Source organism: Phaenicophaeus curvirostris, chromosome 9 (assembly GCF_032191515.1).
Source record: "Phaenicophaeus curvirostris isolate KB17595 chromosome 9, BPBGC_Pcur_1.0, whole genome shotgun sequence".
Lineage (NCBI taxonomy): Eukaryota > Metazoa > Chordata > Aves > Cuculiformes > Cuculidae > Phaenicophaeus > Phaenicophaeus curvirostris.
In genome coordinates, this window is record NC_091400.1 from 579,149 (window position 1) to 605,922 (window position 26,774).

The window sequence follows — 26,774 nt, forward strand, 5'->3', positions numbered from 1 at the left end:
AATTCAGACCCCCTTCAACGGCCAAATACTACAAATTTTCCAGCTGCACTGTTAAAGCTTACCTCTGCTTTTTGTCCTCCACGAAAGCTTATGCCATCAGAGATGCACGACTGGAACTCTGCAATGGTGTAGTATTCCACTTCCACAGAAGGTGGCTCTGGTGGTTTGGGCAACTGAAAACCCTATGGCAAATTAGAAGTTTTGCTCTATTAAAGCAAAGAAACAGCGGGCTGAACAGCAGTATGAAAAAAATATTTGCCTTTTTTCACCAAAACTCTTCCCTCTTCCTAAGCTACTTCCTAATGAAAACTTCCCTGTTCTTTAGAGTGGAAGCTGCTGTATTGAGACAGACCATAGGAGAGAAGCCTTTCAAAATACACACTGTTCATGCCGCCTTCACCAGCCACTAAGACTGTGATAATCTTTACCTGAATAGTAACATATTTTACTGATGGGCCATTAAGCATGAACTGCCATTGCAGTCAGAGTAACAAAAGCCCATTTACTTTGAGATTTTGTCCAGGAAGACTCAGTTCTGAATGGCTTTCCACAACTGCAGAAAATTACATCGCAGCAGGCCTGTAACAGGTTCTGTGTATCATCAAATATACTACCTTAAAATGTAATTTTAATGAATGATTGCTCTTAATCTACTGCTGGATTTTTAAACAACCCAGAATAGTCAGTGGTATGAACTAACGGGCATCTGCTGTAGCAAGAAGCAAGGACCATACCATATAACCCTGTGAAGAGCTTTGCTCAGCTAACGTGATACGAGAAAGGAAAGACTTTGCTGCAGGATCAAAGGATTCCAGTTCTTCCCCACAACAAAGACCCAGAACCGCTACTCAGTCCCAACACAGTCTGCATTTAAATTGCACAGAGGCTCCACACAAAGCAGGACACTGCTATTTACAGATATTCTGGCAGCACATCAGGCTCCTCTAAAAGCTAAGTGCCTTTACATTAAGCTGTCACATCTTAGAGTTAGTTACAATTATTTTTAAGGTGATAAATGGGATAATAGTCCTTTCAAAAATGTCAATACTGAAAGCTTTTCAGATTAGTACATTGCTCATCTACAGGACAACTAGAAGATGGTGAAGCTTAACATCTTCTGCACTTCACTACTTATGGTTCTAACACAAGAACTGCAATATGTCAGGATCTCAAATACAGGTCAGACCTGCCGCAGACAGACACGGGACAGCCAAAGACATAAAATGATCCTAAGACTTTAGCAAGAGAAAGGCAAGCTGCACGCTGTGCTTTATTCACATGCTCTATTTCTAAGATATTCTCGTCATAACTAACAATTCACATTTCATCACGGACAGCATGTGGCATTTCACAGAGAATGCATCGCTGCACCTTAGGAACCATGTCTAACAATGTTATAATTGGATGTTTCTGCACTATAAACGCTGAAGTACAGCAGAAGTGCAGCATAATAAAATTCCTTCAGATAATAGGATGGTTTGGAGTAAATGAAGATAATTGGAAACAGGAGGAATGTTCAGGGTTTCACATATATTATCATTGTTATTTTTAGCATGGGATTAAGTGTAGCAGTCTTGCCAAAACAAAGTCTAATTGAAAATAATGCAAAGAGAAATAGGAAGAAAATGCTAATATGCTATTCATCTAGCTTGTTAAGAGGCATCTCAGATGAAACAGGAAAATTACAAGTCACATACTGCTTATAAAGGGTACAAGGATTAGACGCTACATAGCGCCTAGTTTTAAACAAGTCATTAGCACGACATTTGTTCAAATATGCTATTGAGTAGCTCCTATCTGAAGACGACAGTCCTAATCTCACATTCACCCAAACTTCCAGACTTCTGGCTCTAAGACTAAACAATCATAGGAGGTCTCATTCCTGCCATATACATCTTTCGATAAGATCCCTAGTCGCTTTAAATATACACAAGAACGAAGCTTAGCCACCTCAAAGATGGTAGCAGTGGAAAGAAGGGAAACATTCCCAGTTGTTAAAACTAGAGAAGGTCAAAAGATCCAGTCTGGGTTAAAGACACCCAGAGGAACTTGAATCCTCCCAAGTCAGCCAGATGGGCTCTCATGCTCACGCACAGGACACAGTAGCTTTAGGACGTTCCCCCTTGAGTTCAATACCTGCTTAGTTGGGGAAACGTTTTGAAAAACAGGAAGCCCCAATTAACGTTAGGATGTCCAGAGTTCTGCTCAATAGTTAAACCATAACATGAAAAGGCATGCACTTAAAGGATCTCTCAGATACACTCCCTGTTGTGCAACTGCAGAAAGTCTCATAAAGCACCTGCACACCTACCCCACTGGTAATATATACCATAAACCAATACAAACCAGACTAGATTCTCTTCGTGGGGGCGGCCTTGTTCTTAGATTTGGAGAACCTGAGCAGGAAAGGGAAAAGGAAGAGTTTATTTAGCTTTGTAAGTACCACTAAAGACATTTTTTTCAGCAGCTTTCCACTCTTACGCAGTTTAAAAATATTAGGAGTCACTATTTGCAATATTTAAGGCATCTCTATGAAACAAGATACGAAACTATGAGGGTATATTAGAAATACCAAGGTAGCTTAGCTACTCATCTCAGCTAAGCCAGCAAATTTAAAGAGGAAATCACTGCCAGGAAGTAGTGGATTGTATTTTCTGCTGGAACTGACCAGCTCCATTGGAGACTGGCCAGCAAAGAATTGGCCTAATACCTAGTTTTCCCCCCAGCAGCAAAAATAATCCACTAAATTAATAACACTCACACTATCCTGTATCACAGTATCTCCCTATTCCTTGCACAGACTAGCATTACCATCTGCATTTTGCAGACGAAGCAGTAAAAACATTTTAGCAACTTGCCCCCAGGAAAACAGCAGAACAAATATGCAAGAGAAGACATAGGTGGTCTCCTTCACTTTAACACACCATCACATCATCTGCATTACTGGGCTGAGGGGTTCATTTGAGAGTGTTCAAAAGGAAAAAAAAAATCTTCTTTAGGAAGTAAAAAAAAAAAGAAGTAATCATATATTGGCTAAGATAAAGAAGAACTTGTCAGCCCTTGTATAAAATGAAGTTAAATTTTATCACTACTAATGAAGAACTATGTCCTGGAGTTCCTGCAGATCTACAGACAATGCAAAGATCTGCTCATGTGAACTCAGCTATATGGCCAGGACACATGGGACATCAATGCCAGCCCTGAAAGGTAGAAAAAAAGAATTCATTGCAAGCCAGTGGAAAGCCAGACTACTTTACTGTCTTACTTATTTGAGCTCTTTGCGGTGCTATCCTTGCTATTGCTGGGGAGCCCTGGGCCAGCTTGGAAGCCTGCTTGTCTGGGGTCATCATGGCATTGCCATTAGAGTCACTGCACAGGATGGGCAAACTGATTTCTTTCTTGGTGATATGGGTTTCTGCAGTCTCATTTTCTGCTTGAGTTTCCTTGTCAGTGGATGATTTCTTGTTCAGCAGGTTACTGATTTCCATGATGTTCCCTATGATTTCCACTGGCCCAGTTAAGTTCTTTTTCCTAGATGGAAGATCATCTTTAGCCTTCTTCAGGTACGAAGCTGGAGCCCAGCCCTCTTTGCCTAGATACCTGCAGGTGCAAAAGGAAATGTCACCACATCAGATAGCTTCTCACATGTTTCAGGTATGATAGCTAATGCCAAAGCGAAGGATGATAACATAAAACAAAAATTGAAGTTCTCTAATAACCTTTTGTGGTTTCCATTCATTTACTGCCCATTGACTAGACATCTCAACATCAGCTGAGCTAGCAGATAAAAGCCACTAATCACCCTAAGGAAGGAGTCTCTGTGGATAAGAAATAGTTATTATGATTCTATGATTCACAAGACAAAGGGCTTCACCAGTTTGTTCTATGCCACACTTAGATAGTACTAGGCAAACTCAGTATTATCCCATACTAAAAAAAAGCAAACTAGCGAGTGAAATGTTTTAATACTTCCTAGTGGTGACTCAAAATGGAAAATGGCTAAAATAAGGGTGTACAGAACCCAGAACAGAGCCCCTACGTTTGCAGTTTATAAGGACCTTGTGCAAGCCTCCCTCCTTGCAGTTATAATGAGCAGTGACCCTTCTCCCGTAACTTCCAGCCCTGTGTGATCAGCTCCCCTTAAGGAGAATATGGGACTCAAAATATTGCAGGTTCCTCTAGCACCGCAAGGTTGAGAAACAATTTGACTAAGGAAAAACGGCTTTGACAGAGACTCACTTTCCTGAACGACTTAGGGGCTATTTGGAGAAATTAACTGGGAAATCTGAACGGACACCTGAATCCAGTACGTGTTCCCGGAGCTCCAGCCTGAGCTGCTCATGCTACACTTCAAATTGAAGTCATTCTTCCACAACTGGGCTTTTGGGAAGATGGTTTTTCTAACTCCTGCCATTCCTAACACCTCAGCAGGGATTTCAGATTACAATCAGACTCCAGGGAGGACCACGTGGATGAACTCTGCTTTCCCTAATGAAACCCTAACTTGCTACAGAGTGAGTCACTGAAACCCTTCTCTCTTTAATCTCTCAAGATACAGTTCAAGCGCCTGCTTTGGGTAAGTGGGAAAGCAGGCACCATTAAAATCCTGGGGCTCAGGAAATCTGCAGGAAATACAAAGGTTAAAACAGTAGGACTCTCAGGCTATTTAATGAAAACGGAGACTCATTAGACAGCAGAGAAAGGAGCTGGGGTGGAGGGGTGGGATATCAGCAGATCATTCCCTGGCCGATGAGCAACTTTGTCAGGCCAGCACTTGGATTCTGAGGTTTGTGGTGAGATTTCTGCACCAGGGCACACCCTGGGCTCATTCACCACATCCAGACACTTGAGTAGCACTGGGACTTTACGGGGAGAACTGGAAAATGCAGTATAGGTTTGCTTCTCCAGACTTCTTCATTACTCTTCCTGTACAAATGCAATTGTTGTACTGCTAGCAATGACCACAAGGACCTTTCTGTCTCCAGCTTACATCAGCCAGGGCACTAGAGGTGATGCTTCTCCCTGTCTGCCCTGTCACACGTGAAGACAAAGATATGAGATCTCCCCTGCTCAGAGGAGTTAGTTACAAGTTTATGTAAAGATTCTGGTGTCAAAGGAAAGCATCCCAACAACTCTGAGATTTGTTTGATACACAGCATCCACCCATTGATACTATGTCAAGATACAACCTGACTCTATTCCATCCTACCCCCGTTCAGGTTTTTCTGATAAGCTTCAAGCCAAGTCAAAAAAAAAAAAAAAAAAAAAAGGACCTCAATATGTGCCACATCCCTTTTTGTGGCAAGTTGTCTCTCAGTACCATTTCCAGCCCTGAAGACCTTTGGCTGCAGCCCCTTTTGCAGCAGGCAGCTCTTTTGTGAAGCTACTGACCAATGCTTCCTTCCTGCTGCCCCCCCCTTTTTTTTTTTAAAGGACATTTATAACTTCACATGATCTGGAGATATAAAGTTTTTCATCTGTGAGAAAGCCACATTGGCCAATGCACTGAGCACTCCACTTCCAAAGGTGACTTTTAACAGACCTCAATTGTGCAAAATCAGCAAAAAACCCCCCAATTTACATCGATCTTAGTTTGTGGGAGACTTAACATGTTTAAGATCAGAAAAGCAGCCACAGGCAGGTTCTGTACTGGCTTGTTAGTTCTCCTGCCAACTGTAGGTATTTGATCAGCCCATATAACCCCACTGCTTCAGACACCTCTGATCTCACATAGTTTCTCCCAATGAATAGTAGCAGCAAGAGCTGGACAGTTAATAACTCTGGGCAACATACCCTCAGTAGAGAGGCTGTTGCTAGTTATTTCTTCCTGTGAGTTAGTAAATTCGACCTGAAGTTGCTGCTGAGTAGCAGTTGCCAGCAACTGCCACTTCATTTGTGCAACATCACAAATAAAAGCTACGTATGTAAGTCGAATGATGGGAACGGTTGGACTTTGATAGGAATGGTTGGACTCGATGATCCGGTGGGTCTCTTCCAACCTGGTTATTCTATGATTCTATGAATAGGCTTACATTTTTAACCTTAGTCCTTGAATATGGTAATCTCAAAGGTCTTTGCAAATATCACCTTAGAAGACTACTTGATCTCTCAATTTTAAAGGTGCAAGAACTAAGGCAATTGCTAATAAGCTTCAGAGAAGTCCTGAACCGTTAATGATCTTAAATTTACATCTAAGAGTTGGATCACAATTATCCTTCCTACACTTATGGCCACAAACTACCAGAGACATTTCAAGCCTCATCCTAGATTCCTTCCTATTTCAATGTCACTAACACCTTCCAGCTGTACTTTATCCACATGGGCTGAGGCTTAGAACTAATCATAAAATGAAGATGCAGGCAAAAATCTAAAGCTTTGCTGAGCATGTTGCCACTTAACTTGGCCCGCAATCCACAGGCACCATGAGATTACCTCCAGGTGACAAGAATTGATACCAAGTAAGATCTAAATAATGGATGCTAAGAGCAGGTATGGTCACACTAGGAAGCACACAGATCCATTAAACTCGGTAGAATAGCAAGAAGGGAGCCAGGTCAGAGCTGTTCTTCCACTTCTCCAGAGCCCCAGTGATTTTTAAAAATAGTCATGATGCACACAGGGCAAAATAAAGGTAGACACCAATACTGCCTCTAGTATCTACAGCATTGATTTGGGAGGGCTGCAGAATTAGGTGCAGTGATTTGGTTCCTTGGCAATTCCAAAACCCTCCCTGTACACACTATATTAAGGAAAAAATGGATTCAAACCATAGGAATGTTAAAAAAAGTCAGAAGTGCCTCTGAGAGTCTGAGAGTCACATCTGCTTTCCAGCTCCAGAGCACTGGAATTACTCCAGAGGGAAGCAAACTAACGGGGGAAAGAAAAAAAAAAAAAAAAGAAAAAGAAAAGAAAAAAAAATAAAAGAAGGACAGGAAATGAGGATCAGCACATGGCCAGGAATTTGGAGAAATTACATATTTAAGGTGGAACAAGCTAATGTCTTTAAGGTGGTTTCCCTTTGCAAGCTGCTGGATTTGCTTTTATTTCTACACGTTGATGTGTGTGTTCAGCCTCCGTTACCCTGCCCAGCAGACAACAAGGCAGCAGGATTCAGCTGCAGCCTCTTCCTGCTCCCTCTCCCTTCGTACTCACTGCAGGATGAGTAGCTGCTTTTAAGGCACTCAATACTCAGAAAAGCATATTTCTGCACAACAGGAATCTTTTCTCAGTGGCACCTAACAGCATTCAGAAAAGTTTAAGTCTAATAAACCACACAAGAAGTTGGAGATCAGCTACTAAAGGCTGCAAAGGACCAGCTTGCAGGAATAGAACACTGCCTCAACATTCCCAAAAGTGCTGCCAATGAAAAAAAAAAACCTAAGAGCACTGTAATCCTGCAGCAGAAAGGAGGATGGCTGACACCCAACACACTTGTCGTATATTTATGGGGAGCACCTAACCCATCTTTCAACAAGAAGGCAGACTGCTCAACTCAAAATGCTTCTTAGAGAAAAGCCAAAGCATGTTGCACTCCCCAGCTACCATGGGGTGGGTGGGCATCCACTGCCCTTTGAACAGATTGCCATGAAGGACCCACCTAAGCCACTGCAGCAAGTGTCACTATCCACCAGAATAAACTTCTGTGACACAGAAAAATTTGTGTTTTGAGGTAGCCCAAAGGGGGTGTAAGGAAAAGGGAGGAGGGGAAAGTCTGCTTATTGTAGAACTGTTAATATGGCAAAGGAGAACCTACACTAATGATACAGCTGCATTTCAGAGGAAGAATACCAAAACTAACTAAAGATATCTTGCAATGTTTTTCCCCTCAGAGGAATCAAGAGCACATAGGGTTTCTATCTGCAATTTTGGATTCCACTTCTGTGAATGATTAAAAGAGTTAAAAATGTGACCTGACCAAACCGAGGCATTTTTTTTTGGTTCCTCCTATCTAGAGTGCCTTCCTGGCTCCACTGCTATCTTTATTAGCCTGTTCTCTCTATGGGAGCATTAGAGAGAAGGAGTAAAAAAACCCAAACCAATAAGGGATATCAAGAACAACAACAGCATTACTTCAGTCAGCATTTTCGTAGCCCTCATTCATAGCTGATAAATCAAGCAGAATTCAAACAAAAGGTTACGGCTTGGGGAGGGAAAGGGGAAAAACTAATCACTATAATTACAGGCTAAATGGAAAAAGATGACTAGATAAGATGTTTTGCACTGCCCAAGAGATAAACATTCATTTTTAAGTTACCTGTTGCATCATATCTCATTTAAGGTTAAATGTATCGTCACAGTTAGCACAGATACAAAACGAGGGGCAGAATCATGAAAGAGCACTAAAGCCTAAGTGCTGTGTGAACCCCAATGGGTTTAATCTCATTAAATACTCATCGTGACATGTTAGATCATCCACTGAGACTTATCTAACCTATATTCTCCCCATAAACAATTTAAAAGGTGATACTTAAATCTCCTCTATGACTGCTGTTTCAAATACAAAACAAAGCTTGATACAAAATCACCTGTCCTTGAAATCCAACCCCTCTGCATTAGGAATATGTAATGTGGATAGGCAGAAATAAGATAAATTAGTTGAAACCATTAATAATTTTGGAAAAAGGCTATAGCCAGCAAACTCATTACTCATCTCCCTGCAAATAGGACATCCTGCCCCCAACAAAAATCAAGAGATCACAATTAGCCTTTCTGCACCTTTATAAATAGATTTAAGCATGTTGCAGAATAACTCCTCAACTGGAAACACATTAAATTTACACACAACAGAACACCTCGTTAGGTCTCACAGATCTTAACTCAGACACGGGCTTTTAACTTGAAGAGAAAATAAAAAAAAATAAACCTAAATGTTCAGGAATTTTGCCACTGCAATGGTGCACAGCTCTTGCAGGCACTGTAGTGTCAATTTAATCACCATTTTATCATCTTAGCCTTTTCTTTATGTTTCTTCAAGAGGCATTCTGAACAATTCGGGCTTCCTCGCTCAGTTAGATAATCATTTAAATGCTGACGTTAAGTGAATGATCAGAAAAGCTCATTGTCACAGGTTCTGCACCAATCTGTCTGCATCGCTTCTTTACCTTATGTACCACCATCCTTCCAGGTTCTTTTGGATGACCTCCACGGTGACCCCTTTTTCGAACCCAATCTCATCCTTCCCCTGGCTGGCGTACGGCTGGATAGTGACATATTTCTCTTCTAATGAAGGGAGAAAAGGCAACATCAGTTAGGGTCAGAATTAGTCCAGCTGTTTTTCCGTCCTGCTTGCTTTTAAGCTGTTAGGCAGTGATTCTGTGGAGCCATTACAAAAGGTGGAGCCCTGCTCAGGGGCCCGCTGTTTATTTATGCTGACGACATGACAGATAATCAGCCCCTTGCCACTACCCTGCTGCTGATAATCACAAAATATTTCCATGCCAATGATGACACAAAGTCCCCAGAGAGCTTCCCCCCTTCTTCCCATCTCCCCCCCTCCTTCAAGTTCCTCGAGCGGGTAACGGAGAGGATTTGAAGCTGGAATTAGCTCCCATACTGTAAGTTGACAGAATCAACCTGGCTGCCAAATCAGCCGAGCGTCACGGTGGGAGCTCCAGCCAGTTGGCTCCTCTGAACACGCACACGGCTGCGCGGAGCATTGTGTTACTGAAACCAGAGCCCTCCATCCCGAGAGGGACCCATCCTCCCCAACTCCGAGGGGCTGGACCATCACGCTGCTCCCCTTGAACCTCCCAAACAGCACAGGTTTACAGCAATGAGCTTGAAACAGCATTAAAAATAAAGTGACAAATAGTAAATGCGTTTTTCATTTGACAGGAGACCATACAGCATTTGCATTCATGGGCTGTGAAGCGTTCTGCAAACATAGTTTTGCTAGACCTCACTGCAGAGAAATACACGGGTAGTAGTGGTAAAGGAGAGTCAGAACAAAGACACACAGTTCAAAAGCACAAGCTAGATTTCAAGTATGGTGTTTGAGTCAAAAACTTAGCATCCCTGCTCATCTCCAGCATCTATCCCCTTTCCAGCTGGGCAGAGGTGAATTGCTGACAGCAAGCCCAGGACCAAAGCAGAACAGATACTTTCTCAGCCTCTTCTTCCACCCACCAGGATTCATTTACTGGAGCATTTCCACCATGCTCAAGGTCAACCTTTTCCTCTGTTTGCGTAAAAAAAAAAAAATTACAAGTGGCATTGAAAACATCAACTACCATCCTTGCTCAGCAGACATGGGAAAAGTTACCAAACCCCTCACCTGAACCCAAGCTAGAGTGCATGTAATAGCATGAGTTTCTGTAGCTAGATCAAAGCAAGCAAGGCAAACAATAAAGTGCACCCCAACCAGCCTTCCTAGCACTTTCGACTGGCAGTTGCAACAAGGCACAGCCAGGAACAAATAGAGGGTTGTCACTGCACAGGAACCAGCAGGAAATTAAGGGAATCCAGAGCTCCTGATCACTTTAAAACGAAGTAGCTATGAAAAGGTTGCAGCAGCTTGAGGCAAACAATCTTTTGGAGAGTGTGAAGCAGACCTAACCATTTGCTCAGTTTCGTGGCTCAACTGCATTTTGTTGCTGGGCGAAGCATGGAAACTTTAAAGAAAAAAAAAACAAAAAACCCTTACTGAGAGAAAGTAAGAAATAATACCTCAGAAAAGGGAAAAAATGTTGGCAAAGCATCCGATGGCAGAAAATTCAGCAAAGCTCCATCTCTTTAGTCAACTTCCCTTGACAGGTTGCATCTGGTCGCTTCTAATTCTGATGGGGTAAAACCTGTCAAAATCTTTGCTTCCGAGAGGAAAATACTCTCTCCTGCTCTCCCCCAGCAGGGATGCTTTAACTGTTCTATCACTGGTAAGAAATTTCAGCTAGCTTGTAATTAGCACCATCAAGACATAACTTCCCCACAGAAATACTCTACTATAAGACGCGGCTTGACAAATGAAACGCAGCTTCAAAGTCACAGGACAGTTCTAGCTGGGTTTCTGCTCTGCATGCTTGAAGACAGACTCATTTTTCCTCTATTTCAAGTGACTGCTGCCAAAGGAGTTAAATGCCCAGTTTCTACTGCATGCAAAGCCCCAAGCACTAAACTGAACTGCAGAACACCCCTGGGCAGCTAGATCTTGTCCCTGAGAGGAGAGGATAACAGGAAAGTTCAGGTGCAGAGACACTCCCAGGGATGGTTCTAGGACAGTAATAAAGAGCTACACCTCATGTTCGGTGGGTGTTGGGAAAAGGACTTGCTTTGTCTCTTCCCCCATACCAAAGCCTCTTTATAACCTAGGCAATCAGACTTCACCCTTGCTACTACAGCTACAACAGAAGTTTATCTTATTTTTCCTCCATATAAACAACAGCCCCTGCTGCAGCTAAAACCAGCTAGTCAGCTCCTCTTGCTGGAGCAGAGTGTTCTCGTTCTTCAGGGATGCAGCCTCCTACACTGTTCTCTGCAGAAGGAGGGAGGTCACGAGCAAGGTGCTCACTCCTAGATTTCAACACAGCTTTCCGAACTCCTGCTCCAGCAGGACTTCTGTGTGGGGAATTGAGACAGTGGTCACCCATCAACCCCAACAGCATTTGAGTCTGATCATTCCGGAGAAATCAAATTTTGGTGTGAACGTCCTTTGCAAACTAGGATACAATCACTTTCCAAACATCCAATTTCTCCCCCACTTAACCAATCTCTCCATTTGAAATACAGATGAGTGGCTGGCTAGGGAAAAGGACAACAGATCCATGCAAGCTACTACAATAGCTAGCAACTTCTGCAAACATAACTTCTGGGCCTCCACCTGTGCATGTGGGTGCACATCACTGCTCTACCTTTTTATTACTGCCTTCCTCCCAGCCACCAACTCATGGACTTCCCTTCCAGTTACTTTCAAGGTAAGGTAGAATAGCAGAGATTCTCTAGTCCAGTGGATACTTTCTATAAACCAAGATTTGCTGAATGGAGAAATGGAGCTTTCAGTGGATGTGTCACTGAAGAGGATTTATGTAGCATTCAACATATTAGATTACTACCCAAGATTCTTTAATAAAAAGAGCATATTTGACACTTCATGACTGATACATAAAGTTACTGGAAAGACTTAACGTGGATAATGATGTTATGAGAGAATCAGCAGAGCATAAGCCAGTAGAAACACACTGCTCCCAGTCACACTGACAAATCTGAAATATCATTCTGGTTTCATTCAGATACTATGACAGGCAATGGTATAAAACAAGCCAGTGAACCATCCCAGACCTATCATCAAAGCTATATGCCCAAATCTACAGAGAATACAAAAGCGTTTAGTTTTGATTCATTAAGTTCTGACTTAATTACCATTAAAAAAAAAGCAAACAAAAGTATAATTTGTATTCCCTAGATGCAGCTTCTATTACATCAACTTCATTGTTGAAGTCAAGTGGGCAGAATAAACTTTAAAAAAGCAGATACATCAGCTAAAAGGCTGCCCTTTGGAAATAAGGCAACAAGAGTCCTACTCCCCTTCAGGATGAGAATTGCAGAAAGGCACCGGTTTTCTTGGCATGTGACATCCAGAGATCTGTTAACAGCTCAGATTTCCAACTTCACTTCTATTTCTTTACTTCTAATTTGCAGGTCAAAGGTACCTTCCCCAGCTGAACTGAAGGAGGCATCGCTACTGAAAATTCATCTGCACTAGTAAATCTGAACAAGGCATGCATGAACAAGCAAAGCCTGTTTGGCAAAGAACTACGATACAAGTCTGTCACTTCATGCATTATCCAACTGCAACCCACTTAGCTTGGGAAGAAAAGATTGCTATGTGTCATTCTCCCTCCTGCCTAGACACAGACACTATTTAAAACATGTACAACAAGAATTTCCGCACTGTTTAGACTACCCAGCTCACAGCACCCGCTTGTAGCTGTGCTTTGCCCAGCCCTCCCAGACACCCTGGCAGCCCAGAGCTCAGTCTGCTAGTTATTCCAAAGCCGTGCTTCCCTATCAACCTTCTCTCCTTCATTTTCTCCTCGCCAGAGAAAGGCAGGCTCCTACTTTACTCTGGTTCTACCTAAAGTCTCCTAAAGAAAGACAGTAGAGATTTAGGGCCAAAATTTAGAGACAGATCCCGATAGGTCATTTGGAAAACCACGTGGAGAGAGGGCTGCAAATGACATTTCACAGAATCACCAGGTTGGAAAAGACCCACCGGATCATCAAGTCCAACCATTCCTATCAAACATTAAACCATGTCCCTCAGCACCTCATCTGCCCGTCTTTTAAACCCCTCCAGAGAAGGTGACTCAAGCCCCTCCCTGGGCAGCCTCGGACAGGGACCAATGACCCTTTCCAGGAAAAATTTTCTCCTAATGTCCAGCCTGACCCTCCCCTGGTGGAGCTTGAGGCCATTCCCTCTCGTCCTGTCCCCTGTCCCTTGGGAGAAGAGCCCAGCTCCCTCCTCTCCATAACCTCCTTTCAGGCAGTTGGAGAGAGCAATGAGGTCTCCCCTCAGCCTCCTCTTCTCCAGGATAAACACCCCCAGCTCTCTCAGCCGTTCCTCATAAGGCCTGTTCTCCAGCCCCCTCACCAGCTTCGTTGCTCTTCCCTGGACTCGCTCCAGAGCCTCAACATCCTTCTTGTGGTGAGGGGCCCAGGACTGATCACAGTATTCAAGTAGTGGTCTCACCAGTGCCGAGTCCAGAGGGAGGATAACCTCCCTGGACCTGCTGGTCACGCTGTTTCTGATCCAAGCCAAGATGCCACTTGCCTTCTTGGCCACCTGGGCCCCTGCTGGCTCACGTTCATGGCTCATGTGCTTTCACATCTTCTCCCATCTGTTTCAAGATGCAACTTAATGAAGTGCAATTTTCTGCATAAACAGGATTTATAATACAGCTCCTAAATCATCATATGATTTACAGAAGAGCAAGGTGATCTGTAGGCATCTTGGCAATGCTCATCAAGTAGTAGAAGGTCACCTTTGCACCTTCCATCTTGCTCAGCCTGTTTGGTGACTACAATACAACATACAGGTTGCAGAAAAAAAAATAGGGATGCTACATTTAACTTGCTGAATTTTAGGAGGACTTTATGTCTATGACATTTATTTTTGGATAACGGCAGACCATGACAACTGTGCTTTGTGGTTTTTCCTTCTGTATAGGATTACAGCTTATGACTAAAGAGCTAGCAGACGTGTCCATTCCATCACACTCCCTTTAAACAGTATATACCCAAATAGGTTTTCTTTTGTTTCACCTGCTGTATTTCTGTCTACTAATAAAAGGGGAACCTCAAAAAATTTGTAGGCATTAGGCATGGCATTTTCTGCATCAGGTGACCTGTTAAGATACCTCTCTCACAGGAAAAGCTTCAGAATAGCTAAAATGAAGCTTCATCCATTCCTGAAGAAACTGCACTTAATTGTTTGAGAGAGCTAGATACTGAACTTGACAGCCCATGAGGCTCCTCCAATCCCATCTGTTAAGCCAGAATTTCAGATTTTACATGTGTGCATGTGCACACACATTATACACATTAAAATTATGAGGTGTCTTGAGAAGGCAGCTTGGTCCCTCCTCTGTTTCTCTGGATTTATACTTACTATTAGGTCAAGGAAAGCAGACCTATAGTTTTACTGCTCGAGTTGTAACATAGAGCTTCAGTAGCGCTTTCCAAATCTTCCTTATTCAATCTTCCCCATTCCCTTGGCACTGGTTATTTCAGATTCCTCCTAGTCTATCACCAAGGTAACTGCTGCTTTCCACATCTTCAAAATCCTCTATCACCAATACTTCTTGCCACTAAAGCCGTGATCTGGCCCTTCAACCTCTTTTGCACAGCCACCTCCTGCCTCCTCTGCTCCCTTCAGAGCCTTTCAGCACACTGCTCTTGCCCCAGGCTCTTGGTACAGCAGCACTCTTGTCCTTCCTACCAAATGTACACCCAATTCAGTTGTCCCATCTTGAATTTTCAAGCTTGTGTGCTGTGCCTTGCTTTAATATCCTAATATACACTCTCACGTGTTCTGCTTCCTTCTGATATCCCATTCCTCCAAGTCTTTTCATCTTTTCCCACTCAACCTTTCTTAGAATGCCTCATCAACCTGAGCAGGTTCTCTCCTCTGTGGTATCAAGTAACCTGAAACTCTCAAATCCCTCCTAAAATAAGGCTTACCTACCGTGACTTCCTGCCTGGCCAAAGAAGCTTAGTTTTAGCCCTTCTCTAAAAGCTTTTAAAAATACCAAATAAATATCACTTTCCACTGGGAAAAATTTTACGGTCATAATAAGATGCATGACAAATCACCACTTGCCCAGGCTCCTTTGATGCACAGATCTCCTCTTTGTTTAGGCTGTAAACTATTTGGGGCAGGAACCTTGCCTTTAGGCAGAAGAAACACCATGCACATTTCCAGCCCTGCTGCTCAAGCAGTCTTATCTCTCCCAGCTTCCAAATTCTGAGCGCCCTGTTTCACATACATCTCCTTCACCTATATTTTATGCTTGCCTTTTTCTGCCTCCATAAATAAGCGTGAAAGTTATCTGCAGCACTTCAGGAGCCCAGCAAGTAAAGGAATAATTTCCTTTGCTCAGCTGGTGTTCGTATATGTCCCCAACTTTCTGTGACCCCATCCTTGTTTGAAATGCCAATAGGGCTCAGGATAGGAGGGGAACTGGGCTAGAAATTAGCCAATTAACGATTTCTCAGCAAAATGCAACAGCCCCAACTCTACATCTTCCAAACCACAGAAGAATTTTCTTTCAAAATACTTTCCCCTCAGTCAGCAGTCTGCGCTCGCCCTCCCCCACTCCTCCGCTCCACCCCCGCTTTGTCAGACCTGCTTCTGGAAAAAGTCTCCCTGTTCCAGAAAGCGATGCTTTGATTCAACATGGATTTTATTTTACTTGTCTAAATATACAGCAGAGAAAATAGTTGTCCATGGTTATCAAATCTGTTCATCTGCAGACAGGAGCTCTTCAGTCATCACCCCTTTTATAAAAAAACAACAAAAAACCCCCAAGAAAACCCAACAGAAAGCCTCATTCCAATAGATAGAAAAGAACAATAATGACATTTCTAAACAGTTCTGTATTGCACATGCTCTTTTCCTCAACCAGCCAGAGGCAATAAACATTTACTACTTGCCTTGGAGCCTAGAGGATGAAAAAAACCTCAGAAAACACAGAACAAATGAAGTCTGAAGCTGCTCTGGTTGGATTTAGCACAGCAAAGCTGCCCTGTGCTCTAAGTGACAAACATTTCAACCAGCATCAAGGAGGAGCAGGGAAAAAGAGGGAGAAGTCCTGTTGGTAATGAGGGGGGTGCTGAAGAGGGCAGAGCAGCTCTGGTAGGATGCAGGAAAGTCTAAGAATGCACAAGCTCGTGAGCCACACTGGATCACCAGTACTGATCAAGGGCTCTTTCCACAGTTAGAACACCGCCTGCAGAACAAACCACCTGGGCTAGGAGATGGGGTTCAAGTAGCAAGACCACCACATGCCTTCTCTCTATGCCCTGTCCATCTCTTCTAGTCAAGCTCCCTCTCTCCATAAGTTAAGCCAGCAGCATGAAGACCTATAGTTTCCAAGGTATAACTTTAACTCTTTCATTGAAGAGCTTATTTCTAGTGCTAGCAGCTACTCTTAAATAATAGGCTCATTTGGCAGAAATTCAGCCCGTAAGTCATGATATTGTTGATATGAATAACCTTAAAGTACTTTACTGCATCGTAAGAGCTCCAGTTGAAAGCATTGGGCACAAAACCAAAGCAGCAATAACTTTTGTCAAATATCTGGCATATAAAACAAGCAAGTAAACTCCCACTTTTCCCAATCAAACTGCAAGAGCACATATGACTTCTCATGAAATTAGCCTGTAAACAATTCAAAGTCCTCTTCCAGAGGAAGTTCCAAGTAAATGCATGTGTAGGATTAGCATTTTACCCAGTAACAAGAGAACATGAAATCTGTACCCTGCAAGGTCTAAGGAGTATCAGGACTAAGGAAAACTACAAATGTTCAGGCTTCACCTCAAAATCCATATTTGTATTACTGAAGTTTCATAAAGTATGGACAAAAGTTTGGAAACTGTACCATAGTTTTAAACTTTCACAACATACTAAAGAAAAAAAAGCTACATAAGAAATATAAACCAATGTAATCTCTTAGATCTGGGCACACCATGAACCATTTTAAAGAGAAAAGTTCAGCAACAAATGCCATCTGTCTCTCTTTGTAAAAACAGTCTACAGCTGTTTCCTTTGCAATTTGTTCTCCAGCTTCAAATCAATAATTTTGTCTTTCATATTTCTTATTCACAGACCTGGTAACATTGCTTCCAAATATCTAAAGTTCAGGGATGCTTAGCCTCTTCAAATGCATTAGGAAAGGGTAGAAATAAATAAGCCATGTTACTCCTGATAATTCTCTGCCATTAGGCAGCCTGTAACAGGGAAGAAACCACCCTTCCCTTCTGCACTCAGGCTTTTCCAGTATTTTTAATATCCAAGTCACTTAAGAAATCCTGACCACCAGTAACAATGCTTAATTCCTTCAGTTGTGGCTTTTAAGTGGCTCTATCATAGACCTAGCCAGTAAAAATGCTTATTAGTGGTACCCACGCCTAACGGGAAGCATCCTTTACAGTTTGCTTTTAAACTCCAGTGAACTTTCGGAGCCAACCCTTCCAACAGCAGGGACTATCTCGAGCAGAATATTGCTGGGTGGGAAGAATTTCAGCCAAAATGTTTAATTGAATTTATTTCCAAGAAAGGGGCCAAGTGGGGGGAGGGGAAGCTATTTTGCCTGTGTTGAACAATTCTGGCAACCTCCTGTTTGAGCAGCTCTAGTTCTTCTACACTTTGGAGAAGGACTTTGAAGGTTGGCAGGGGGGTGCACGCATACACTTCGTGCAGTCTGTCATTTCAGTGCAAACCCACCCAAATTTGGCCTTGTTAGAAGCCTTTTGGGCTGGGATGGGAGGGAAAGAAGAGAGAAAGAATCTCTCCTGACCTCACATAAACTGTGATCTATTAGAGAACAGCGGGCTGGACACCCAGAGAGACTCGTACTTTAAACAGCTGCAGTTTTGAAGGGTAGATGTCTGTGCAGACTACAACACATCAGATGATGAAGCCATTGTCTCCAACCTGTCCCCAAGCATTCAAATCACCTTCTTTACTTCCAATGAGCCTGGTTTTGTAAGAGCTCCTTAACCTACTATTTCAGATGACATTAAACAGCATTTTTTTTAGCCAGTCTGGCTAGCAGTGGCTGAAATGCATTGCAGACAACTCAGAGGAGCAGCTCAGCCATGGAGGATGCCCCAAAATTTGAGATGCTGCAGTTTGTGCTAAGTTCAAGTGCTGAGATCTAGTTTGAGATAAAGCACATATTATCCGACACACACTCAAACCCCTAGCATTGCCTGGGCATAAAAATAAAGAAACAGGCCAGGATGGAAGAGACTGGGGAGTATGTGGTGGTGGAGACTTCCAGGGAAGACACTGTGACGTGGGTTAGAGAGCAAGTATGGAGAAAACACACACAGTGTGTCTAAAAGCACGAGAGGGAAAAGGTGGGAATGCAGCTTAGATCTTCGAATCTTGCTAGTCAGCTATGCTAAGTGACCAATTATGCAGCCTTAGTATCTTATGCAGCTTTGTTTGCAACATCGTATGAATATGAAAGGATATATTTGTTTAAACTACTAAACTAAATTGTTTAGAAAATTGATTCCCAGAAACCCTCCCAGTTAAGTTGCCGCGAAGTATCTAGCAGAGTTTGATTATGCAAAATAAGTAGCTCCCAAACACTTGGAGTACAGATATAAGCACAAAGGGTTTTTTTTGACAAGCCAGCATATATGTTTATGAGGTGTTTTTTTATTCCTTCAGGGTTTGGTGGCTGAGAAGCAAGACCTTGCCTTTTGAGAGCAGTTCCAGTTGCTGCAGGGTGAAGCTACAATGGGAAGAGAACCTCATTTGTTATTTTGGTTTCTTCAATAATACTTTGAGGCAAAGCTAAAAGGTCACTGAAAAGTTGTATGTGCTTGACATACACAAGAACCTGCAACTAGGATCATCACCAAATGCAGATGATTATAAATCCGCAGCTTTGAAAGTACATTCTCTTCTTAGTAGGAAAAGGCACCTTCTCCTGAATTATGAAGCTTCTCTTGTGCTAACATTTGGTTCCATACCCTCAGTAAGCTTGTCTGAAAGTTACACAGAGGTGCAAATGGTGCTTCTCCACAACCCCCTTCCTTTTAAAGTGCCATGAATAGCACATCTGGATGATCTTGCAAAAAAAGGAGAGAAAGGGATTGAAAGGGGTACCTTGACTCTGGGAAAGACATGCACTGACGAAGTGCTTAGTTTGGAAGACTCCTCAGACTTTACCAAAATACAGCTTCAGAACACAAGGTGTTCCCCCTGCACCCCACCATGCTCCCTGATAGACCAGCAGAACTAAAAGGATGCTACCAGCTGTATTTTAACACCTAGGACTGACACCAAAAGCTCCTCAAACTTCTGAAGAAGGCTGCCTTTAGTACCAAACACTGCTTGCAAGGATGAGAGAGAATCGAAACTGGAATGATTCTCGTCTTTCCACACCAAGCACTTTTCCATTATGCACATCTGTGACGGTGGCTTTTTGGCATTCTTCTCATTTTAATAGCCCTGAAAGTATCACTTCTCCTTAGTGAGGTAGGAAAGACTGAGTACAAACATGCCCAAAGTTAAAACACAACAGATGTGAGCTTGCTCAAGCAGCACTAGGAGACAGACTGCAGGGTTACCCTTGGTTATCAGCCTCCAGCTCTTGGGGTGCCTAATGCTGGCTCCAAGACACCCCAAGCTGTCACATATATCTGAACTCTGGAGCCTCTCTGTCAGAGAGCCAAAGATGCAGACCGTGGCACAGCCAAAGCTGCAGCAAGGCTTTCGGTGCAACCTTAGGGGCTGGTGCCATAGGAAGCTATTAATTCACCTCGACTCTGCTGCCTGTTGACTATCCCGCCCAGCGTCCATCGCCGGTCCAGGCGCCTCAGGTGAGCCTTGCGTCGCTTAGAAACTATTTGGGAACACGGATGGAAACAAACAAACAAACAAAAAAAAAAAAAGAAAAAATTGATGGGAGGGTGAGGAATAAAACCAAAATATGACATTTACAAGCACTGGTATTGTTAGCAGGAATGAGTTAGGTGGGATGCAGAAACTTTGGTTCAGTTTATACTGTACAGTGGAACAAGTTAGTTTCTTGAGCCTGAGAACCATCTAGAAAATGAACCATCTAGAACTGTCACAGATTTCCATAAGGAAAAACAAGCAAACCAAACACCCTCCCCCAAACCAAGCTGCACAACTGAGGCAGGGAGAAGGCAGCTTCTGTTCTGTGAGTTCACTTGTAACAGCAGGAACAGAACCAAACCGTCCAAACCGTCTGATGCCTCCCTGCTTCCAACACTTGACTGACAATCACTGTCACAGCTAATTTTTACAATCCAAACTTCTAATGTATTTGTTACAAATATAAAGAAAAAATTATCTTGCTAAAATTGAGTAGGCTCAAGAAGCTAACAAGCCAGAACCGAGAATTAATTATACACTGAAACAATAATTTATGCTTAAAATATAAACAAAGACAAGACATTTATGGAAATGGCACTGAGAGAGCAGCTGTGCACAGAGGACACCACTTGTTTGCTGGATCACATATGTAGAATTGTACTCAGCTCCTTCTTCTGCTTGTGAAGGTGTGAATGGCACAGGAACCACTGGACTGGCACAGCGTCACAGACAAACATTTCCCTTTTTTCATTCAAAGCCTTCTGTGCCTGCTTGGCAAATACTGCAAGGGTGCTTGGTGCTGCCACAAAGCAATGCAAAGTATCACACTTCAGCTATTGCTAGGGTGCAAACACCTGTTTGGTTAGTGGGAGGCTGTTCATAGACTCTGATATCGCATCATTAATAATCATTCAGTTCTGCTTATGTGCACTCATTTGAGGAATATACCCTTAAACTCATGAAAGCAGATGCCATGGTCTTCTCAAACGATGTTCTATAGACAATTAGGCACAACAAAATTATTTGACTGGGGAATGATTAGGTAGACAAATAAAAAGCAATTAATAACTCCCTAAAAATTTCACTTTTGCCTTTTTGCACTTTATATCTATCAGGGGCTTTGACCAGATTTCTGCACTCAGCTCACTCTCCTCAATTTCTCCTTTGCTGTAAGCCAAACCCTTCCTAAGAAGTGTGTTGAGCGGTGCTGAACAGATACATGGTCTAGTTTGTGGTACTCCTTGATCCTATGTGGGTCAAAGAAGAGAAGAACCACAAATTTTCAGAGGAGCTGGATTCCAAGTTTATAGATCGCTGTGTTCTTGGCTAAAGGAACTCAGTGATCCTCTTGGAAGCCCGTGGTGGCACAGAAGATCAGCTATCTTCATTCCTTAAACTGGTAGTGTTTTTCTTACCTGTTGGGTTAACCTGGTGGCTTTCTCCAACTCAACAGGACATTAGACTGCCAGTTATACACATGCTACACAAAAGGCAACACAGGACACCTCACTAGACATACAGATTATAGAAGAGAGAAGCTAGATTCATAGTAAGGCTGCTTGCATTAGACGGTTTCTATCCAAGAGGGGACGAAATTAGAGATGTTGAACTTTAGGGCTTGTGGGAAGGATGGGTGTGGGAGCAAGAAAAGTTTGCTTCAAGTGTCAACACAGAGCAGTCACCCACAGCTCCTCGCTTGCACAGGAATTTAGAGGATTCAGCCATCCAGGAGCACCCTTTGAACACAGTGGGTCACACAGATCCACCACACTTTGTCCTTCTCACATCATTTGACTGTCACCACAGACAACTCTTTTGTATCACAACGATGCTTTTATACGAGTCAGTTTTTTTCTCCTCAACAATACTGAATTTTGTCATTTGACTCCAGACTTGGACTTGGTTGGTCATGCTACAGTTAGTCACCAGAGAGGTTATTTATCAACAGCTTTCTAAGCTTTTCCACAGACCATTTTAAGATGTTTACTTTAACAGCTCCTGTGACTGTTTCTTTAAATTGCTTTCTGAATGTTTTCCAAGCCTTGTAAGATGGTGCTTGTTTAAACAAAGGCCCAGGTAGCAGTCAACTGTCTACCCTCATCCAGACAAAAGATGTTGTGCAGGCTTCAACGCAGGGAAGAAACATTTCTGTCTTTCTCAGGGAACAGACTGTTTAAACAGAGGCATATGGAAATATCACTGCTATGTAGAGGCAGCATTATTAGTGAGCTGTATTCAGCACCTCCTTATCTTTACAAGGCTCTGCCACAGCAGAGTTGACCTCTGGGTCTGCCTGGCCTGTGGACTTGTTCCAAGCAAAGGGAGAGGGCCAGAAGACTGATACAGAAAGCTCTCTAGATTAGAGTTTCTGTGCTTTCAAAGCAGGAAGGGCACAGATTGCACTGATGCAGGAAGTCAGCATCTCCAGGAATCACGCTGAAACTTGCCTGAACTCAAAATCCAGAGACTAGGGTACTTAATCCACTTAAAGCGCCTTCCTCCTCAGTTATACTGGAGCCCCCTTCTCCTGCCTACTGACAAAGAATTAATCAGTTGTCTGTGGAAGTCTGCTCACTTCTAAGCATTTTTTTTTTAAGAAAGCAAATTTAAGTTTTTCTTTCCGCTCTTGAAGAATAACTATTAGGATAAGAATAGTCCAAGTAAAGAAGAATTGGAGGGAGTAAAACCAAGGAACAAAAGAAAACTCAGTTTATGTGGTTAATAACATAAAATAAAGTTACTGAAAAGCAAGCAAAAGCTGGGACGCATCAAAGCAGCTGCAGAAGTAATGCAATTAGCTTTGTCGCTGGGATGGAACTGAACAGAAAGGGAAGAACAGTCTCATGTTTCAGTGTATCTGGATTTAGAGTAAGGCCAGGAGTGCAAATGCTGACCATAGCTGAGGAGAGTAATGTAATGGATTAAAGGGGACAGAGAGAAAAAAAGATAAGGAACACTTGATGGATTTTCCATTACTCACGACGACTGCTGTGCAGCCACAGCCCTTTGCAGAATACACTCCAGAGGGCAACATAAAAGGCAGAGGAGAGCTTGAAACGAAAGCAGCTTAAGCAATAAGGTTAAGCATGCACCACGTTTAAGAGTCAGGAAAAGGGAGGAAGCTACAAGCCAGCAGGCAAGGCATTCTTCAACTATTCCAGAAAAGCGCAGTAAGCTTTTGTTCTTCACTAACAGAGAAGCTTTACTAACTGCTTTTGCACCCACTAAGACTTTGCATCATACCAGACTGGTCCACCAGTCTGCAGCCAGACTGTCTCTAAACCATGGGTCACTTTGAGCAGGGAAAATGAGCTACCGAGCCAAAGATTTCAATAAGCCACAGATGTCACCCTTGGGATCCAGCCCAAAGTTATGTTTTGCCTATGTGCTACCTTAATGGGCAGCTGGTCAGCCCAACACATCTCTTAGCCTCCTTAGGAAAGGTCAGCTGAGTTTCCTCATACATTTTACATAAGTATCACGTCAAAAGCACCTAGAAATTCAGAAAGAGATTCATTACAATGGAGTGAATAATAATAAAAGTGTCCTGTGTACACAGTTGCTACATGAGAAGTCCATTAAGATGTGGTTAGTCTTTCATAATGGAACAGAAGAACATGTGAGGTTGTACTATCCCATTTCTGGAAGCTGAATTAAGTATCTTTAGCCAAAAAAACAGTGCAGCTAAATACACATACATGACAAATGGCATCTTAGTTTTAAGAGACTACACCAAATAAAACTACCTTTCCATATGCCACAGCAAAAAGTGGTGAGACTAGTTTCAAGGATTAAAGAAAAAGTAATGAGAAATAAATTGTAATGAGAAGTTAAAGCTAAATCTCATTCCTTTTAATGGCCCGTGGCTCTAACAAGTATTTCTTCCAGTTAAAAGCTGTCACCTGAATAATTTCTGTAAACAAGCCATACAAGTTCTCTTCTTCCATGGACATAAGAGTCCAAAATCTCTAACAGAACATCCTTCTTGGACTTGCACATGAAGTGTTTGTATGCTTTTTATGAGTATTAAAATGAGCATGATTTCAGCTTTTGAACATTTTATCACACTGACAGCCCAAGGTGGTCACAAAGGGATTCTAGTTATGGTTTTTCACTCTGATTTCTTCTGTAACTATTTATTTACTGATACAAGATGAGAGAAGATATTAACTGCACTAGATTAACAGCCACAAGTGGCAGCAAGTATTTTCAAAGTTTTCCTATGGGAGGAAAAGCATAAAGCAAGTGAATACCAGTTTCTGCTTGATAACAAAGAGCTTTCCATACCTTCCCCAAGTTTGGATGTGTTGATGTCAGAGTCATCTCTGGTTCCATTTTGGGATTCCAGGTAAGTAGCTGGGACCCAGCCCTGCTCCTCTGCTGTGCTCACAAACCACCAACCTATAAAACGAAGCAAGAGAAGTTGCTCAGTTAACATTAAGAGGAACAAGTATAGCAAGATGCTACTGATAAGGCAGCACAAAGTCAGCAGATGTGGTGCAGGTTTGAGTTATTCTGCAGCCTCTTAGAAGAAGAGGAGATTTAGTCTTTCTAAGAGATACTCTCACAGTGGTAAATGAGCATGCAGGCAGACTTCATGTACATAAGGTTGTAATGAAGTAAGTAGTTCATTTTAAGAAACCTGAGGTCTATCCATGGCAACTCTGAATCAGAGTTCTCCAGTTCAGTTTCTCAGAGCAAGCCTTACAACATGTACGTATACAGTATCAAAACATTTTATGTGTATATATATGTGTATGTGGACGTATGGGAAATAGCACAGATGTTGCCCAGATCCTAATATGAGGTATCACAGAATTTAAAAGCTGGAAATAGGAAAGACTTTAGTAGAAGGGCAGAGATTTTAGGGTGCCTTCCAACCCAAACCACTCTGTAATTCTACAATTTCAGAAAAGGATACAAAGTCATAGAATGGTTTGGGCTGGAAAAGATCATCTAGTCCCAATCTCCCTCCCTTCTCTAATCTATGTTAAACAAGCCAAACTCTCTGAGCCTGTTCTCATATGGGAGGTGCTCCAGCTTTCAGAGAGCTTGTCACCACAGCTGGTGCTTACAAACATGACCTGGATTCAATGCCCTGGGAAGCTGGAAAGTACTGCATGTAACAGAAACAAGAGAGAAAAGCTACCTGAAATGTGACTTCAGGCCATAAGCACCAGTTCTTTGCCTTCCCACCTGAATGTTCAAGATTCTACCACTATCTACAAAAATCTTAAGTACACATCAACAATACAGACATAGCCCTTAGGTCACATCCACGAATGGATGAATAAAATTACTGGTGAGACATCTTTAGGTTAAATGGATCCCAACCATAACTGTGCTTGCCTCTTTTCTTGCTTGGCTACATTGATTTATTGAATATTCCACTGGTTTTGGTGTAGACTCACTCACTGAAGAGCTTGCTACTCTTAGATACGAGCACAACTTCTTCACTGCAAAGGCAGGGATGAGCCAGCTTGGTTTGTAAACAGATGGGGCACAACTGGTTAATTTATGGTGGGGCAAAACTTGTGGGACAGCCAAGCAGCCCTCCCACAGCTGGGAGGCTGCAGCCTGAGCCCAGTGAGGGGAAGGGAGGCTTTGTGCAGCTCTGCTGCCATGCAACATGCAACTTTCTTTAAAGGGAAAAAAAAAAAAAAAAAAAAAAGAAAAAAAGAAACCAGCTGAAACAATGCTCAAGTATTCATGCTAAAAGCCACTCAGGATTGTTCCAAATACCATTAGGGAAGATTTTACCAGAGGACAGTAGTACAAACCCCTTGTTTTCCTCCCTGGGATGGGAGACAATGTGACCCAAGCAACAAACTCCTCACTTGCCACCGCACAGCTGCTAGGTAGCTCTCTTTATTTACTCTCTAAACACAGACATAGCTTTCCAATTTCTAGCCCCTCAGAGGTTTGGAAACTCTGCTTCACAAGGCTCATGGTTGGAAAGTTTAAATTTAGTTATTCCCCCTCAGCAGGAGGTGGATTCTCCTGCCACGAAGCCCACAGCAGCGAACACACAGGATCTGCCAGACCGTTTCAAAAACACATCTTCATGGTTGTTCCTTATTTTACTAGTAACGTATCGACATGGGTAGCGAACACAGTTTAACATACACTTACAATTAGGCACAAAATGTCAGAAGCTGGCTTTCAGCTGATATCAATTAGATTGGAATAGTTTATGTAAACTCTTCCTCATAAAGAAATTAAACACAATTGCAGAAAAAGGACTTGCCTACACTTGAAAATGTGTGCTTGAGCCAAATTCAAACTATGGTTAAACCATCTTTGGAAGGCTGGATTGCACAGCCTGGATGCCAAACCAGTACTAGCCCATTTCTCAATACAACTCCTCTGGTTCAGCTCACTGAGCTACATTATGACTTTGGAGCAGAGTTTAAGGTCTTGTGTTTCGGGCTGTAGGGTAGCCAAGCCTTCATCTCTCTAAAAAGAGTTCCCTGCTAAAAGACAACCCCTTACTCCCATGCCTGGACATGTGTATATGTGTCTCTCCCACCCTGCCGCCCTTCCCAACTCCTGAAAGGTCTCGGTAGGGAAACCTCACAACTCCACTGAGCTTCCAACAGGCTCCCACACACCAGTTAGAGGTCAAGTCACATTTGAGGCAGGTTACAGTCAAGTAACTCTACCAAACCCATTGCAACACGCAGACAAAGCATGGAACAGTCTGAGG

General features: G+C 42.6%; 1 protein-coding gene across 5 annotated transcripts in view; it reads right to left on the bottom strand.

The window, feature by feature from the left end:
- Positions 1-26,774, bottom strand: part of SH3PXD2A (SH3 and PX domains 2A) — a 244,838-nt gene that overhangs the window by 13,235 nt on the left and 204,829 nt on the right. For 4 of the 5 annotated variants that reach the window (XM_069864088.1, XM_069864087.1, XM_069864090.1 and 1 more), the window contains 6 exons: positions 24,356-24,469; positions 19,989-20,072; positions 9,102-9,219; positions 3,266-3,600; positions 2,347-2,396; positions 63-182 (listed from right to left, as the gene is read on the bottom strand). In XM_069864088.1, coding sequence (XP_069720189.1) covers positions 63-182; positions 2,347-2,396; positions 3,266-3,600; positions 9,102-9,219; positions 19,989-20,072; positions 24,356-24,469 — 821 coding nt within the window. The remainder of the gene's footprint in view (positions 1-62; positions 183-2,346; positions 2,397-3,265; positions 3,601-9,101; positions 9,220-19,988; positions 20,073-24,355; positions 24,470-26,774) is intronic. The other variant, XM_069864089.1, reaches the window with a different exon arrangement.